At 37.0% G+C, this 18,078-nt stretch overlaps 1 protein-coding gene across 1 annotated transcript in view; it reads left to right on the forward strand.

Annotated features, from left to right (window-relative positions):
• The window catches only part of EPB41L4B (erythrocyte membrane protein band 4.1 like 4B), a 151,125-nt gene that overhangs the window by 81,221 nt on the left and 51,826 nt on the right, over positions 1–18,078 (forward strand). The window contains exons 3-5 of the mRNA XM_072596705.1: positions 12,965–13,007; positions 15,191–15,269; positions 17,232–17,276. Coding sequence (XP_072452806.1) covers positions 12,965–13,007; positions 15,191–15,269; positions 17,232–17,276 — 167 coding nt within the window. The remainder of the gene's footprint in view (positions 1–12,964; positions 13,008–15,190; positions 15,270–17,231; positions 17,277–18,078) is intronic.

Genomic DNA, 18,078 nt, shown 5'->3' on the forward strand with positions numbered 1-18,078 from the left:
GAATGGAGGGAAATATAGTTAGCTTTACCCAACATGACTTTTATGGAAGTCTCTTGCAAAGCTGCACATATATGGCCTATATTGAATTGCTTGCCTAATAAAGGGATGGATGGGGAGGGAGGAAGGGAGAGAAGTTGGAACTCAAAGTTGTAGGAACAAATGTTTTTTGCCTTGTTTTTGCATGCAACTGGGAAAAAAGAAATACAGGTAATGGAGTACAGAAATCTTTCTTGTCCTATAAGAAAAGAGAGAAGATGGGAATAAAAGAAGGAAAGGGTGTGATAGGAGGGAGGGCAGATTGGGGGAAGGGGTAATCAGAAGGTGTTTTTGGATGTGGGGAGGGGAGGGATGGGGAGAAAATTTGGAACTCAAAATTTTGTGGAAATGAACGTTGAAAACTAAAAATAAATAAACATTAAAAAAAAAAAAGAATTCTCCATAGTTAAAAAGCATCTCTCTCCATTCTCCTCAGTTTTGTTTTTGATGTGAACTTTTCTATCTAGGTTAAATATCCATTTAGAACTTATTCTGATATATGGTGTGAGATGCTGAACTTAAGCATAGCTTCTGGTAGATGGCTTCCCAGTTTTTCCCAGTGGTTTTTGCCAAATAGTGAGTCCTTACCTTGAGTCCGTTTTCTTTCATGTATTGAACACTATGCCACTGTCTTCAATTTCTTTGTGTGCCTAATTTTCTTTCATTGACAAACATTTCTATTTTTAGAAGAGTAAAAAATTGTTTTGATGGTTACTGCTTTGTAGAATAGTATCTGGTAATGGTATTCCTGCAGCAGCTAGATGGTGCAGTGCAGGACCTATCGGAGTCTAGAAGACCTGAGTTCAGATATTCCTTCCCTGGACAAGTCATTTTTGCCTCAGTTTCCTCATCTGTAAAATGAGCTAGAGAAAGAAATACTGAACCATTGCAGTGTCTTTGCTAAGAAAATCCCAAATGGGGGTCATGGACATGACTGAACAATAACTGCTATTCCCCTTTTCTTCCCATTATTTTGTTACTTCATTTCGTATTCTTAACCTTTTGTTCCTCCAGATGAATTTTGTTGTAATTTTGTAGAGTTCTATGAAGAAATGCTTTGGCAGCTTGATATGGCACTGAATCTGTAAATGAAAGAAGTATTATAATTTTATATAAATAAGAACTGCACAACCATAAGCAATTCATTTCTAATTATTTATATAGTTCTCATTTTTTCTTTCTGATAATTTATTTCATTTCACTTATAATACAATTTTATCTCTTTCTTACATCCACTCTTATAGTATTTGTGAACAACAGGTCATCTTTTTTTCTGAGGCTCTGCTTGTAATTATGTGCTCATTCTCATCTGTATTTACCTCTTCTATAATATTTTATAAAATTTGTTTGGCATTTTCTTATGTTTACTTGTGTTTTCTGCCTTTTGGGGGTTTGAGATTTTGTGCTTGGCCTTCTCTGCCCTTGGGTACATTGAATAATAGGCTTTGTTTGGCCCTGTCTTCTCCAAAATCTGAATATTAGTGATGATTTATATTAGGTGGCCGGTATTAGGCCTCATCCCAATCTCCAGCTTCTATCTTAGTCTCTTAATTCCACTGTGGATTCCTAAGCTCTTTTTTTCTTCCTTTTTTTCATAATCTTCCATCAGGTGTTTCACCCTTTGCTGTTGCTTTAAAAGAACTCTTTAGGATGTTTAAAATCATGTGGACCTCAAGTCTCATGCACAGCCTTCCTACTCCAGCTCTGAGTTGTCCCTGTTACCTGCAGGTGGCCCTTGATGCTCAGAGGAGTGAGCTGCCAGGCCTTGTGTGACCAGTGGGGGCTAGATGTGTCCCCCTTCTTGTATTCTGATAAGACATGGCCAGTCTGTGGCTTCAGAACCTGGTTATTGGACCTGTGCATCCTATAATATCCTTGCAAGGAGCACTGGCTTGTGATTCTACTGTTGAGAATTCTTAAAGCTTTTAGGTCTGTTTCTGAGAGCTGCTAGCTTCTCTGGCAAACCTCTTCTTGCTGCCTTCACTGACTTTCTAAATTCCAGGTGGTTTGCCTGGTCTGTGTTGCTTCTAAGTAGTCACTGGTTTGTGATGCTCCTGTTTGAAATGCTGGCTGATTAACATCTATTTGTATGAGTTCCCATGGTCTCCTCTTCCTTCCCCATTTCTGTGAACTTCTATCCCTTGAAATTCACTCTAGTTTTCCTAGTATGACTTTTCCCCCTCCTCCATCCTTCCCTCTTCCACTATTTCTCGGTTTACCTGCCATTGGCCCTTTGACCAGCTTCCAACATCTTACAGCTTTTTGTGTGTATGTATGCAGCCCTAGGCTGTTTTGAGCTGCTGCCTTTTTTCAGAGGTCTTTTTGGAGCACATTTTAAATAATTTACTGTAGATAGGAGAGCTAGATTTTTTATACACTCTTTCACATTTACCATCTTTTTTAAATCCATAGAACTAATTTGGACTACCCTCTTCAAATCATTACATTCTTTGTCCACTCTCCCATTAGACGTATTTTAACCTTTCTAGAATACTAGTCTTATTTTTTCAGTAAATATATTGTGACCTATGCTAGTTGGTGCAGTGGAGAGAGTGACAGGGCTGAAGTCAAGGAGACTCCCTTTCCTGAGTTCAAATCTGGCCTCAGACACTTACTAGCAGTGTGACCCTAGGCAAGTCACTTAATCCTGCTTGCCTCAGTTTCCTCATCTGTAAAATGAGCTAGAGAAGGAAATGGCAAACTACTCCAGTATCTGCCAATAAAACCTAAAATGGGATAAGGAAGAGTCGAATTCGACTGAAACGACTGAATAACATGCAGCTTACCTCTTTCTGCCTCTTAGTACATGCGTGATGATAGCTAGCAGATGGTATCATGGATGATTAATTTTGACCTTTGATCTATGGTCATAAACTTGTTGTGTTCCTAACTTATACCACCTGAGGCAAGTCCACGTGTGACCATAGTCACTGTCCCAGGCCTCTGTCTAAAATTCACTGTTTGCCTGTTCTTTACCACCATCCCCATTCCTGTGTGCCTCCTATTGTTTGCCTTGTAGTTTAGAAAATGACCTGGGCTTCCCTTCTCCTGGCTTCATAGTTAAGTGCGCCTGAGAAGAGTAGCCAGTCTCACTGTCCTTTGCCTGCTTTATAATCTGAAACCTACTTGTATTTATTGACCCTATTTTACTCCACCTTTACTCACAACCCAGGTCTTCCATATGAGAGTTGATACTAGTTCAGAATCCTATCAGTTTACTAGGCTGCATTGTGTGCTGTGGTATATATTATGTGTACAAACTTGTTTCTGGCTCATGCTCTTCCTCTTGTGATCTTCAGACCTCAGCCAAATCTTTGCCAGATCTACTTCATGGAAGGCCAGAGAATCAGCACAGTTTTACCAAATATACCACCTGCTTACCTGTATCTCTTCTCTCTGTCTCTTTTACTCTGAATGGTGTTAGGTGAACCTAAACCTAAGCCTCTGTGAAGGCACGTGATTAGATTCCCTGGTTTTAGAAGCAGAAATGTGGTCTTGGACCAAGTGGGCAGGTCACTTGGATCCTTAGGAACAGCTTTGGACAGAAATGTGTTATATACATATGATTAAAATGGCTGTGGCATTGTCATGACAGGGGAAGCACTTGGTGGTCTACTATACCACAGTTTCTTTGACATGCCATAACACAGGGTGGGACAAACTAGCCAACGTCCTCCATTTCTGACAAGGTCTGAACTTGTCCATTTTAAAGGAGCTGGTCTAAACTATTGTGTCCCAGGATATATATTTACTTTAGTCACTTATATTCAGCTTAATCACCATTTCACTGAGTGTATGGGGGGAAAAGAAGGCAGGAATTCTTCAGGTGGCATTCCTAGCCACAGTCAGCAAAGTAGTTAACTCCAAAGATGATCACCCAAAAACAAGTGGAAGCATCTTTGGGGAGTCCTTGGAAAACTGTCAGTGCCATTGGTCTTAGGATTTCTGTTGTCAATTTCTCTTGTCTCGTTAAGCTCCCATCACAACCCTTGAAGACATTTAGATGCTGAAGGGACATTTGTTTCTCCTCCCTCTAACACTTCATCGGTGTTTAATACCTTCCAATTGCCCAAATGTATTTACCTTTCTCTTTTCTGTATTTTTGGTTTGGAGTTTCTCCTGAGCTCTGGTCTTTTCATCAGGAATGTTTAAAAACTCTCTCTTTAATTAAAGGTCATGAGGACTTTCTAAGTCCACACTGTGACTTGGACTTGTTTTTCCAGTTTGTTAATGCTAGAACCTGACCTGCAATCTGTATTTCTCTTCTTAGTGTTGACAAAGATAAATCAGAGCTTTGCCACTTTTTCGTAGTTATCAGAACTGCTAGTGTTCCAGTTTCCTTTTTGCCAGAATCTTATTTCTAAAGCTTCATTATCCATAATGAAAGATGCCTCATAGGTGGAACGAGACCCTGCCACCATCACTAATCCCAACTTAACATGTGTGACCTTATTCCTCAGGATATTCATAAGCAAATCATAAAACCATAGCATTTAAAACTGGAAGGGTCCCAAGGAATCATCCAATCCAACCCCTTTGTTTTATGGATTAGGAAAAAGCTTATAAGTAGCGAAACTGGAATTTGAATCTTGGTCTTCTCACTCCAAATCCCTGGATTTGGAGCACTGGCTTATTCCATTGCACAGTGCTGCCTCCCTACAATGGATGTGTAGTAAGTTCCATTTGGCTCTTCTGTTGATTACAGGTACTATTACTATAGCTTTAAGAGCCAAACATAATGTTAAGAGAAGCAGTTGAAGCGTTAGTTCAAAAATGTCTTACTCTGAAATGTTCTCCCTATGGAGTCAGAGAGAGAGTATGTTTTATCTGTAATCTATGTAGAATATGTGAGGAGGTTCTGGGAGGGAGAAAGTGAAATGCAACTCTTTCCTCCTCAGAATTGTCTTAGGTGTTGTGTTGTGCACAAACATTATAAAAAGAGTTCTATGAAGAACTTGAAGGAAGTGGAAGGGATGTTTACTCTAATGGATGATAGAGGGGAAAAGACTGGCATTATTTGTTTTCTAAGAGGCTAAATTTAATTTTTACCTTGAGACATATGAAAAAGACTCTAAAGGGATTTCAATAAGTATGGAGAGTGACCTGAATGGCATAAGACTATTTCCCTGCAAGTGAAGAGGAGTCATTTACTGTTATATTGAAATTTTGAGAGGACTCTGGCTATGACCTTTCTCAGAGCCTAAATATTGTAAATGGCTATGTAATAGATTTGCTTTATAATTGTTTTTGTTAATAAATTGTTTTAATATTTATTTAAATATTTAAAATAAGAGTAATTAATATTGGGAAATGTTTCTTCAGTTCATTAAGCACTTAATGGACTGGGGTGGTGCTTGAGCTAATTAATGAGAAAGATTGTATTAAGGAAAAAGAACATGCTTTTGGATTTCTTTTGTGTTTGGGATCATCAAAGCAAATAAGGAGCAAGTGAAGTGGTCGTCTTCTGTATTGTTGAGAATAGCTAAGTCATTCACAATTCTTCATTGTATGGTATTGCTGTAAATGTGTATAACATTCTCCTGGTTTGGTCACTTTACTTTGCATCATTTCGTTTAAGTCTTTCAAGGTTTTTCTGAAATTATCCTGCTTATCATTTCTTACAGCACAATAATATTCCATCACACTCGTATCACAGCTTGTTCAGCCATTCTCTAGTTGATGGGCATCCCCTTGATTTCCAATTCTTGGCCACCACAGTATGCAGGCTTTATCGATTTCTTAAAGGCATTTTATGATGGCATCTTGCCTCAGTTTCTTCATCTGTAAAATGAGGGGATAACTTAATAGGCCTCTGGGGTCACTTCTAGATTTATATGTACAAATCTAAGTTATGGTCTCTACTAGGTTTCCTACCCCTCCCCCCCCAAAAAAGGGAGGCTAACTTTACCCTCCTTAAAATCATAACCCTAATCCTTTTCAGTTAATTTGAGGAGACTAGGTCTATGCATCCACTTCAACATGATCTTTATCATAACTTATTTCATATAATTTGAACCCCACCCATATTTTTGTTGTTGAGATGAGTGTCTCCTACTGGGTCACAGGGTACACCCAGTCCTAAAGTCCTGGATGCCTAAAACTGTTCATTTGCCTTAAAATTAAACTCATTTCAATAATTTTTTTTAGATGAAAGCAGTGGGCTACATATAGGAAAACCTATGTTCAAGTCTCACCCCTGACTCTTGCTTGCTATGGGATTACAGCCTAGTCACCTTGCCTCTGAGGACCTCTGTTTTCTCATCTATGTTTTCGGGACAGTAATAGCTGTAGTGCCTAACTCAAAAGGCTGTTGTGCGGCTTAAATGCATGAATATATATGAAGCGCTTTTCAGTCTTTAATGATCCATGTAAATGTGACATGATTATTATTAATAAGATATGGTACCTGCCTGAGGAAAGATAAAAAAAATGTAGATCAATGAGAATTTTGATTAAATCCTAAAAAACTTCTATTATGTTTCTTTCCAAAATGTAGTTACAAAAAGGTTGATAAGTAGAGTCTAGAGTCAGCAGGGTATATTGAGATGTGCTCTTTCCTTTAAATTCTGTTATAGCTGGATTTGTTTAGTCATATAACTAGTTCATATACGTACAGAAATTCATATATTTAGATTTAATATATTATACATACCCACTATATTTTATGTATACATGTATATGTGTGTATATCTAAATGTAAATATAGATATATACAAACACACACACACACACACACACACACACATGCTTGGAAATATTCTTTGTGGAAGTATTCTGTGTATCCATGTGAGCAAATGAGATCACTGAGAGAGACAGACTATATTGTTATTTTAATAAAAAGTTTATTATTTTAGGAAAAAATCTTTCATGCTTTTTATTACTCATTATACTTCATGCACCCCTAAGAGAGCTATAGAGGCTGCATTGTGCAATAGAAGCCTTCATCAGCCCTTTCATGTCAGTGACAGGAATCTCATGCATGTCCCTAAGAAATAACCCGTATCTGGGAGCACGCTTTACAGATGCCATTCTTTCAGTCCCTGCAGGTATTATATATTACAGAGGAATTAGAATTACAAAGTTCCTCAAAGGAAATGATGCACTTCTTTTAGGGGCCATGCTAGCAAATCAGTGACACCAATCTTTACAAATGCATTTTTATGCCCTTTACCACTTTCATGAACATATTTTACAGAATATACTTTTTTGTTGGTGACTGGGGAGAAGGGGGAATTGAATTCTGGAAATAATGGATCATGAAGCTTAAGGTCAGTCTTAGCAAAATCCTGAAATGATTAGTAAACTGGGAGAAAAACAAACATCTACAGGAAGCAGAAAAGGTTCATTGAGGATGATGTTAAATCAGACTAACCTCATTTCCTTTCTTGATAAAGTTGCAAAATGAATGGGTCATGAAGTGCATTTCAGGAAGGCGTTTTCTAAAGGTTTTCATAATATCTTTATGAACATTAGATTGTGAGGTCCTTGAGGGCAAGGACTGTATTTTGCCTTTTTTTGCATTCCCAGTGCTTACTTAGCACAGTGCCTGGCCCATTATATTGAACCAGATGGAGAATGGTACTCTTGATAGTTGGTGATCTGGTTGATAGTAAGGCAGATTCCAAGTTGGTGGAACTATACCCAAAGAATATTGAGTTATAAACTGATATTAGCCTGACTTTACTGAAGTTTGACAGGAACACAGATTCTATCCTGTTCAGTATTTTGACTGTTGATGAGCTGAAGATAAAGAAGGCCTACTTAATCACATTTGAGGATGAGACAAGGCCAGGAGAAAAAAAGAATTAGGGCATTGAAAAGATGGCACCAGGAAAGATCTTGACAAGTTTCAGGGATGAGCAAAAGCTTTAGAGACAAAATGTAAAGTCCTTACATATGTTAAAAAAAAAATCAGCAGAACAAATAAAGACTAAAGGAGGACTAGTCTTCAGGGGACAGAATATTCTTTAAGACAGAGGTCTGGCAAACTGTGGGGGAGGGATTAAATCCCACCTACCACCTACTTTTGTACAGCCCATGTGCTAAGAATGGTTTTTATTTTTTTAAATACAGTAAAAACTATTTTAAAATATAAAGATCATTCTTTGCTGTCAAACCATACAGAAACATGTGGTGGTCTGTATTTATTTCGCCTTTGGCCAGTTGGCAGACTCTAAGATAGCACAGTACCCCATCTGAAAGTACAGATATAACCAGCTTGAGGTAGAACCTCTACCCTTGAGAGCACTGTAATAATGGTAACGATGATGATAGTATATTTTCTGTAGTAACAGTTGATGTAAAAAGAAAAGACATAAGGTTTTGAATAAGTTACCAGCGTTTCACTAGCTGCATTAAGAGAAGTTGTTGTGTTTCTCCTTCGTTGCTGAAGAAGACCATGCCATGAGAGAGATGATGCCATGACTTGTACTTGATTTTGTTTTGAGTGAGGGAGGGCTGTGCAGGTCACCAGCCTCACTCTTCCTCCAGAGCCATCAGGATCCCGTGACCAGATATTCATCAAGATGACTGGGGATGGCCCAGGATGCCATGGAAGACCTTGGCCCCTTTAGACGAAGGCCACGCCCATTCAGTGAATAGACCTGTTCAAGAAGCAGTCAGGGGATGGCCCTTTTAACGAGGCAAAGAAAAATAACTAAATCAGGCTGGGAGGGAAACAGCAACAGTTACTATTGATAATCACTCTTAAGCCAGGAGGGTCCAGAAAACAGCCCTTAAGTGGAGTTTGGACAGGGGGCAAAACATAAAAACAGATGAACACAGTACCCTGACACAAACTATTCCTCCATAAAAACAATTCATCATTTTAATTTGTGCACCTATTTTTATACATGAGTTGGTTCTCCTAGAAACAAAGGCCCATCTTTTTATTATCAATATTCCACTAGTGTTGTTCAGCTATGAGACATGGTACACAGCAGTGGCTGAAAAACTGAAGATGACTTTCTTTCAGTGAGCAATGGAGAGCTACAAGATAGAGTGGTACAGGTTGCAATGTATAACCAATGAAGAACTCCAAGAAGAACAGGAATAAAAGATATTATGAGAGTAATGTATTTCAGGCAGAGTGAACAGCCCAAGTCCTCCAACATTAGAAGAAATCAAGAAAGCTTTCAGTGAACTATGAATCCAGAATGGGGGGGGGAAATATAGCCTAGTTAAAGTGCTAAATTTGGAGTAAGGAAGATTTGGATTCATATTCAGCCTCTGATACTTAATAGCTGTGTTGTTATTGGATCATGCTGGACTCTTCTTGACCCCATGTGGCATTTTCTTGGCAAAGACCCTGGAGTGGTTTGCCATTTCCTTCTCCAGCTTATTTTACAGAGGAAGAAAACTGAGACACACAGGGTTAAGTGACTTGCCCAAGATCACACAACTGTGCCTGAGGCCAGATTTGAATTCACGTCTTCCTGTCTCCAGACTTAGTGATCTCTAATATGCCATTTAGATGCCTCAACAGCTGTGTGCCCCTGATCTAGTCACTTTTTGAGGCTCAGTTTCCCCTTCTGTAAACTGAAGGAGTTGGACCAGATGGTCTCTCAGGGCTCTTTCCACCTCTGTATCGATAATCTCTGTAATCTGTGATCTCACTGTACTCTATATTGGGTAGACTACTTTTTTCTTGTTCTGCTTAGTTTTACACTACATTTTGAGGAGTACAATGGAAAATCAGAGTGAGTCTAGAGGAGGTAACTTGAAACTATGTAATGAGAAAAGTGGGTTGTTAGCCTGGAAAGACTTGTGGACACATAATTTATGCACCCCTGCAAATGGCAGAGCTACATTGGGCAGTAGAAAACATCATCACCCTTTTCATGTCAGCTACAGGAATCTTGCACATATTCCCACAGAAGAAATAACCACTCTCTGGTCAAGTTCAGCATTTGAAGGGCTCTTGGACAGTAGTAAATCGGTTTATTCTGTGTTGGTCTAAAGGGTAGAACTAGGATCAGTGAGAGTTCCAAAGAGGCAGATTTTGGTTCAAGAAAAAGGAGAGCTTCATGATATTAGCAAATTAAAAATGGAATGAGTTACCTGTGGTGATTTTTTTTCTGTAAGCAAGTAGCTGGATGACTACCAGAGTTATAAAGAAGACAATCATTCCATGTCTTATAATATGCATTCCCCCACCTAAACTGGGTTTGTATGCATCCAGTGTCTCCACTCTTCAGTGCATCCTTTTCCCAGCTGCCAAAATAACCTTCTGGTAGCTTATATCTGATCGTGTCATTTTGCTTCAAAAAAAAAAAAAAGTGTTTCCTCACTGCCTATGGGATTTTTTAAAAAATTCCTTTGCTTGACATTTAAGACCTGCTACAATCTGGTTCCCACCTACCTAAGAGCAGCCTTATTTCATACTCTTCTCCCTCACAAACTCTTTGTTCCTGCCAAGCTGGATTGCTGACTATTTGCCAGAGTTGGCATTCCAATGGGTATCTTCATGTACTCATATAAGCCATCCCCCAGCCTCCATCCCACGCTCCCGGAATGCCCTCTTGCTCCATGTCCACCATTATGAATGTTTATATTCCTTCAAAGGTCAAGTATCACTTCTCCTTAGAACCTTCATGTATTCCTCCAGTTGTTAGTGCTGTCTCCTTCATTAATTTTCCTGGTACTGTATTTATTCGTGTAAATTCTGAATTCCCGCCCACTCCCAAATAGAATGCAGGTCCTTGAGGACTTCCATTCTCTTTTGTCAGTCTTTGTGTCTCTGACACCTAGCAGTAAGCTTCTTCATGCATTGCTGGCATCTAAAATAATGCTTTTTGAATTGAATTGCAGTCACTTAGGTGATTAAGGTTGTTTATCTCTGTCCCAAATATCTACAGACTACTAGTTTAACAAAGCATATTTCAAATAACCACCCTTATTCTGCTTTTTATAATTCTCCCCTTTGTGCTATCAGTTTCTCTGACTGTTCTCAGCATGCTCATTTGTTGTCTTATAACTAACTGACACAGTGAAAAGAATGCTGGACCTCTGAATTCAAATCTGGCCCCAGACACTTAACCTCTGTCTACCTCAGTTTCCTCACCAGTAAAACAGTAGTAACTGAATCTCCCAGGATTGTTGTAAGGATCATATTTGTAAAGGTCTTGGCATAGTGCTTGGCCTATGTCATTATTTATTTCAGTCGTGTCCGACTCTTCATGATCCCATTTGGGGTTTTCTTGGCAAAGATACTGGGAGTGATTTGCTGTTTCCTTCTCTAGTTCGTTTTATAGATAAGGCAATTGAAGCAAACCAGGGTTAAGTGACTTGCCCAAAGTCACATTTCTAGGAAGTGTCTGAGGCTGGATTTGAACTCTGGTCTTTCTGACTCCAGGCCAGGGACTTTTTCTACTCTACCTCATAGTTTGGCCCATAGTAGGTGCCTAATAAATGCTTTTTCCCTTTCCTGACACCTAATGTTATACAGAGTTGTCTGTGAGTATCCGATCCCCTTACGTATGTATGTGTGTTTGTGTGTGAGTGCATACATACAACATACTTATTGCTGTGTGTTCTCTGACAGGATAGAAGGCACTAAAAATGTAGAAGCAGTCAATTTATTATAGATAATGCATTCATGATTATGGAATTTAAAATCAGGTGTGTGTAGACTATATTGGTAATAGTCATACTATGGTTCATCATTTCAAAACACCCAACTTTTTTACTTTTTTTTTTTTTTTTGCTTGTCAGGATTCTTTTTGAATAACAGATGGTGTGACTGGTCCTCACCTGTGTTATTTTCTTTGGCAAATAGAACTCTAACTTTGAATAACAACATCCAAAGTATGTGTGGAGGTAGGGGGTGGGAGGGTAGGAAGTGAGGAACAGGACCCTATTTACCTTTTGTAAAGAATAAATTTGATATTTAATATTCCAAAATGTATTTCATTTGAAATTAAGTTATTAATGCTAATCTGTGGATAGGAAACAAAGGAGATAACTAACAAAATATTCCATGCTTTGCAAACCTTAAAAGATGATATGAATGCTAATTGTTAATGATTACTTTGTGGAAGCTTTTATTTGAACAGTTACATGTGTAATTTTGGAGCAGGCATTATCCTCTAAGTTCTGGATCCCTGCCCTTAAAGAGCTCATGGAAAGATAGCAAGGAAGCAGCTATGTATATACACATACGTAGATAGGATGAATTGAAACAGAGGGAAGATGCTAGCATTGAGGAATCAAAAAAGAGTGTGTAGAGGGTGGATTTAGCTGGGATTTGAAGAAAGCCAGGAAAGGTGGAGATGAGGAGAACATTCCAGGAATGGAGGGAACAGCCAGTAAAAATCCTACATGAAACCATTTTATCTAAGAGAAAACTATTTTGAAAGTAAAAATATATTACTGAATCTTGTTAAAAAAAATTTAAAAAGATTTTAGGCAAGGCACAATCTTTCTGTGTGAAACATAGGTCTCAATTAGACTTTTATCTTTTCCAATTCACAGAAATGTAGAGGCATCATGAATTTTCATTTGATACCTTTTATGGTTTTGTGTGGGGTAGGGAAGGGCAGAAAAAAATGGTAATAATGTTGTTACCATAAGTTCGTAACAGCTTTCCTCTTTACCCTTGGCAGTACTAAGGACAAAAATGTATTTAGAGTAGGGAGATGTGTTGGAACCCCTTTGGAATGCTTAGGTTTCATTTCAGAAAGAAAAGCAATGAATTCCCAAGTTTCTCAGTTTTGGAAAATTCAGTTTTAAAAAGTAAGCACCCATTAAAACTTAGAAGCACTCAGATCCACCTGTTAGAAGGAAATAAAGAATTTTAAAACTTTTGAAGTTGCTGCTGTGCAGTTATCTATGGAATACTGAGTGTCTTTGATGAAGTAGATTTACATTATGTTGAGTTGCATGATCTTTCTGATGAATTAGGCCTTAATAAACATTTTCTTTCTTTTAGCACTGGCTGGACCATTCAAAACCTATTAAGAAGCAAATGAAAAGTAAGTAACCCCAGATGAAAATTTCTTGTTTTGTTCCTTTTCTTTGAAATTAATTTAAAGCATCTTGTCTTATATATTTGAGTTCTTATATTTTACTAAATCTGAAACCATTTGAAGGCAGAATTAATTTTAAATTGCAGATTCAAAGATTTTCAAGTTGGCCAAAAGTTGTTAAAGCCCAAGTGTGGAAAATTTTAAATAGTCTTTAAAAGATCAGAATGTTCTCATTTATAAAGAAGCTTAACTTTAGTTGAAGGTTTCCAACCCATACACTGCTGGTAGGGAAAAACAATGATTCATGTAATATTCAGAAATATTGTTTTGATGAGTATACAGTGAAATGTCATCTAGTCACCTGCATTTAGTACTTGCCCACGTGTTTTATTTATTTTCTGAAAGTCCCTTAGAACATATTGGATAAAAAACAGAATCATAAACATGTGTAACTATGTAGGACTTGATCCATCTCATTTTACCAATGAGGACATTGAACATTACTTCAATGATTTTTCCAAAGATTGATTCTCTGGAAACTGTTTATAAATATGATTCAATTGTATTCGTAAGTTTCAAAACATTGTTTTACTTACCCCTCCTTCTTCTTGTCTCCAGTGTATTCATATGATGTTGAAAGTTGTCCTCATAGCATTAAAGAAGTGGTGCCCATAGGCAGTGGGGTGGTACAGTGAATGGAGTGAGTGCTGGATTTGGAATCAGAAGACTTGAGTTCAAATTCAGTATCAGATACTCATTGCGTGATCCTGCGCTAGTCACTTACCTTCTGTTTGCCTCAGTTTCCTCATTTGTAAAATGGAGATAATAATTGCCCCTACCTCCCAGAGTTATTATGAGAATAAAATGAACTAATGTTTTTGAAGTGCTTAGCAAATCTTAAAGCATTATTGTATAAATGTTAGCTATTATGGACTGTTTGCATTGTGCATTGTGTTTGGAGTTGAAAAAGCAGGATTTGAGTCCTGGGTCTTTTATTACCATTGTGATATTAAGCAAAGGGGAAGGAAATAAGGGACTGTTAGCAAGTCACTCAACCTCTTTTTGCATCAATTTTCTCTTTTGCAAAATGAAGGAGTTGTATTAAATGAACTTCAAGTGACCCATAGCTCTAGATTCTATGATACCTTTTCTGTGCCCTGCCTCAGTTATCCCTTTAAAAACATTTTTAAATTGATGACTCAAGTTTTTCATGTCATTCATTTCCAAATATAATGTTTGTATACAGTAAACATTCCTTAAGACAAAGGTTCTAAGTAAAAAAAAGAATTTGGCAAAATTGATTGTGTCTGACAGTATATGTAATATTTTCTATGCATATTCCCCACCACCACTACAGTGAAGCAGGGAGACAAGTACATTGACCTAATTCTTCTTTGAGGCCAAGTTTGGTCATTGCGATTATAGAATATTCAGGTTGATTTTTTTTGGTCTTTTTGTTTACATTGTTGTACTCACTGTATATATTGTTTTCCCTTTCCCCCTTATTTGATACATAATTCCATATGCCTTCTTTTGTTTCTCTAAATTCTTTACATGTATTGTTTCTTACAGCACAGTAATAATCCATTCTATTCATTCACTACAGTTTGTTTAAACATTTTCCAGTTGAATTCTCTGCTTCCACAAAATGTGATAAAATATATAAACACCAACGTGAATGTGTTTGTATCTATATCTGTATGTGTTTTTGTGAAATTTCTTTGACCTTCTCAGAGAATATGCCAGTCAATGTAATTTTTTGATCAAAGTCTATGGAAATTTTAGTCACTTGTATTTCTTTAACGTGTTTCTTTCCAGAATTATTAGATTAATTTAAAGCTTTACCAAAATGTATTAATGTCTACTTTTTAATCTCACAAATAATTCATGAAAAGTTGTTATTGGTTTGGGACATTTTAGGATTTAGAGATGAAAGTGAGAATTCATCCAATTCTGAAGACTTCTGTAAAACCAGACCAGCTAGCTATGCTGTCTTTAATCCAGAAGCAATGTCCTTTTCCATTACGTTTATCTGGCTTTGGGGGGAAATGACTGTTATTGCTTAGTTTTTTTCCCTTATTGTATCTTTTAATATAATGCTAATAATGTTGTGGATTTAATTAATTTTTTTCTCCTTTGGTCACTGTGTGATCTTCAAACTTTGGGAAAACCCATTTCCAAATGTGTAGTTGGATCTGCTTACATTTTGCACTTTCGAATTAAATACTATTCTTCAGAACCAAACAACCTTCGAGAAGAGTTTACAAGGTAGGACATGATCCTAAACATATTTCTAAATTTGTATTAGATTTATAGTTTACTGGATTTCCTTGGACGTTGTTGTTTCCTTTTCCTATTTGTTCTTTAGCCTCCTCCTTTTTCTTTTGTTGTTATTTCATATTTCTGTTGAATCCCAGGATTTCTCTTATCAGTCTTCTCTGTAACCTTATCTCTGCATCTCTGCCCTTCTCTGTTCTGTTAGGTGTCTGTACTTCACTAAAAAACTTGGTCTTTGCTGCCTCATTTTTCAGGTGACTAGGATGACAGATCTATTTCCTTGCCTCCTTTTTACTTTTCTGAGACTTTATGTAAATAAGTTCATTGTGATATTATTTTGGATCTTATTTCACAGAACTTAGCAGCAGGTGCACTTTCCCCAGCCACAAATTTCTCCATTTATTTCGAATAAGAGGACTCTCTAGCAGATACTACCTTAATTTTTCCTGTGGGAGAGAGCATCCTTTTCCTCTCTTTTAAAAAAGAAGAAAAATTAGCCTTAAGTGGCAATAATAATTTGTGGCATTTGTTTCTGGAGAGCCCCCAGTATCATTGTAAGAATTAACGTCTTTTACTCCTCCACTAGATTATTTTTCAGGCCCAATCCTACTGTATTCCTACATATTTCCTATACATAATTCTCTTACAAAATGGAGATAGTGTGAAGATAGAAAGCAGTCACAAGAAAAATTATGTTTTAAACCTTGTCATATTCTCCTCTTTTAGTGTTGGCACCACTGCCTTTTTCCTGACATGCCATGTTTTTTAATTTCTTCATGGTTTTTTTTTTTTATCTTAGCAGAACGTTGCAGTAGTAGTAACAATGTAAATCAGTTATCTAATGGGGTAGGAAATGAAAGTTATTGAAAAGGCCACAGTGGTGTGGGCCATCTTGGAACTGGAAGAGGTAGGTCAAAAAGATGGATCAGGCAGTTATCCACCTGTTGAGGACCACCCCCCATCCACACACATACACTATAACTTTGAAATCTGCATTTTTCACATTTGGGAATCAGTATAACAATCACCTGTAGCTTCTCATTAATAGCTGACCTTATAGTCTCCCTGAATATGAAAAGCAAAGTTCATTGTTGGTTGAATTCCTGTTTGAAGTAGTAAAAATAAAACCCATATTTACAATCATATTCCACAAAACATAAAGCATATCCCCCCTTTATTTAAAATATACTTCCCTTTATCCATCTCTCTTTTATTCAGAGTACAGAAAAAAGTTTGTCTGCATCTCATCCTTATTTTAATTCCAAAAAAAAATCATTTCAGTGTCTCACCTAGTTACTCAGGAACCCTTTCATTCAATCCTGTTACATGTAAACATCGCTGAAACCACGAAACCTCTTGCTCATGTTAATTTGTCCGCTACCTCCCCATTACATTATACCTCTATCTTTTATTTCATATATGTCACCATTACTAAACAAAACCAGGGCTTTTCCCCATTTCTTTTGGCATGTGCTTAAAAAAATTAATTGATAATTACAAAGTCAGTTTCAAAACTTCCTATGGGTCTGAAGACTCTAGGTGGTTCAGGATGCTTCAGGACAGATGCTCTGTCTTGCTGTTTTATTGAAAGAGTTGTGTCCACATTTGCTGTGTTTTGTCCTATGTGTTTGGTTCTCTTTTCAAGCTTTAAGAACATTTTGAGGTATACTTGTTGGATTGCACAATGTTCCATACCACAGCTTACAAATATCTTGTGATTTCTGTAAAATGCGCATTTCTTTAGTAGATTCTGGGGTGCACTTCAGGAGGCAAGTCCTATAGAGGAAAGTCTTCTGCAAATGTTGAAATTTTATTTGAACATATTTTAGTAGTTCAAAATTATTCAATAAAGATTTAATGTGTGGGGTGGTATTTATAGTGGGAAATTTGGGAATGGTAGCGACTTGGAAAGACCACACTGTTTGTTGACTTTTATATATGTATGTTTGTTAGGTACCTGTTTGTATTACAACTCAGGCATGACATTCTTTCAGGAAAGTAAGTATGTTTTTGTTACAAACTCTGAACTCTGACTAGGTAATAATGTACATTGCTTCATTTATTTCTGTTGGCCATGTTCCTTTTCAAATTTTTTTTTAAAAAAGCACCAGCTTTTATTATTAAGTGTGCCGTATCATCATTTCCTTTGAAAAAAATACTCTGTAGCTTGAATTATTTCCAGAAATATTTTCTTTTTTAAATGATGTGCACTTAGATATCTTCGTCTTTCTAATCACATCACTGGCCCATTCATGATGGCTTTTGTTCTGTTTTCTGTAAAATGCATTATTAATATGTGTACAGGTACAGGTATTTACACAAATATCCCATTCATTACTGTCTGTATTTAAGTAATGTAAAGGGCTCTTCCTGAGCCAGATGAAAAGAGGATCTCTATGTTGTCATTTTCTTTTCCTCTCTTAAAAAAAGATTTCTAGCATTAATTCTTTTAGTCTCTGAGTTTTAATAGCAACTTATTAAAATATTTTGATATTGAAGTGTTCAGTGTCACATGAGGTACCCTTTTATATGAGATAGGAATCCAAATAATCACAGCTTTTATAATTATTTCATGTGTTCAGCATCTGCATTTAATTAGTTCTTTTCATCGCAGGAATGTTAAGAAAATATGTGAATAATTTTGACAAACATTCAAAAACCCAGATACTTGCTAGTATGGAGAGCAAATACAATTTCACCCTTGATTTTAGTGTCTACTGTGACCTTTTGAAACTGGGGAAACTAAATGGAATACGCAGTATAAAATAAATAGACTGTGTAATGCATGGTCATGTCACCC

Source organism: Notamacropus eugenii, chromosome 3 (assembly GCF_028372415.1).
Source record: "Notamacropus eugenii isolate mMacEug1 chromosome 3, mMacEug1.pri_v2, whole genome shotgun sequence".
Lineage (NCBI taxonomy): Eukaryota > Metazoa > Chordata > Mammalia > Diprotodontia > Macropodidae > Notamacropus > Notamacropus eugenii.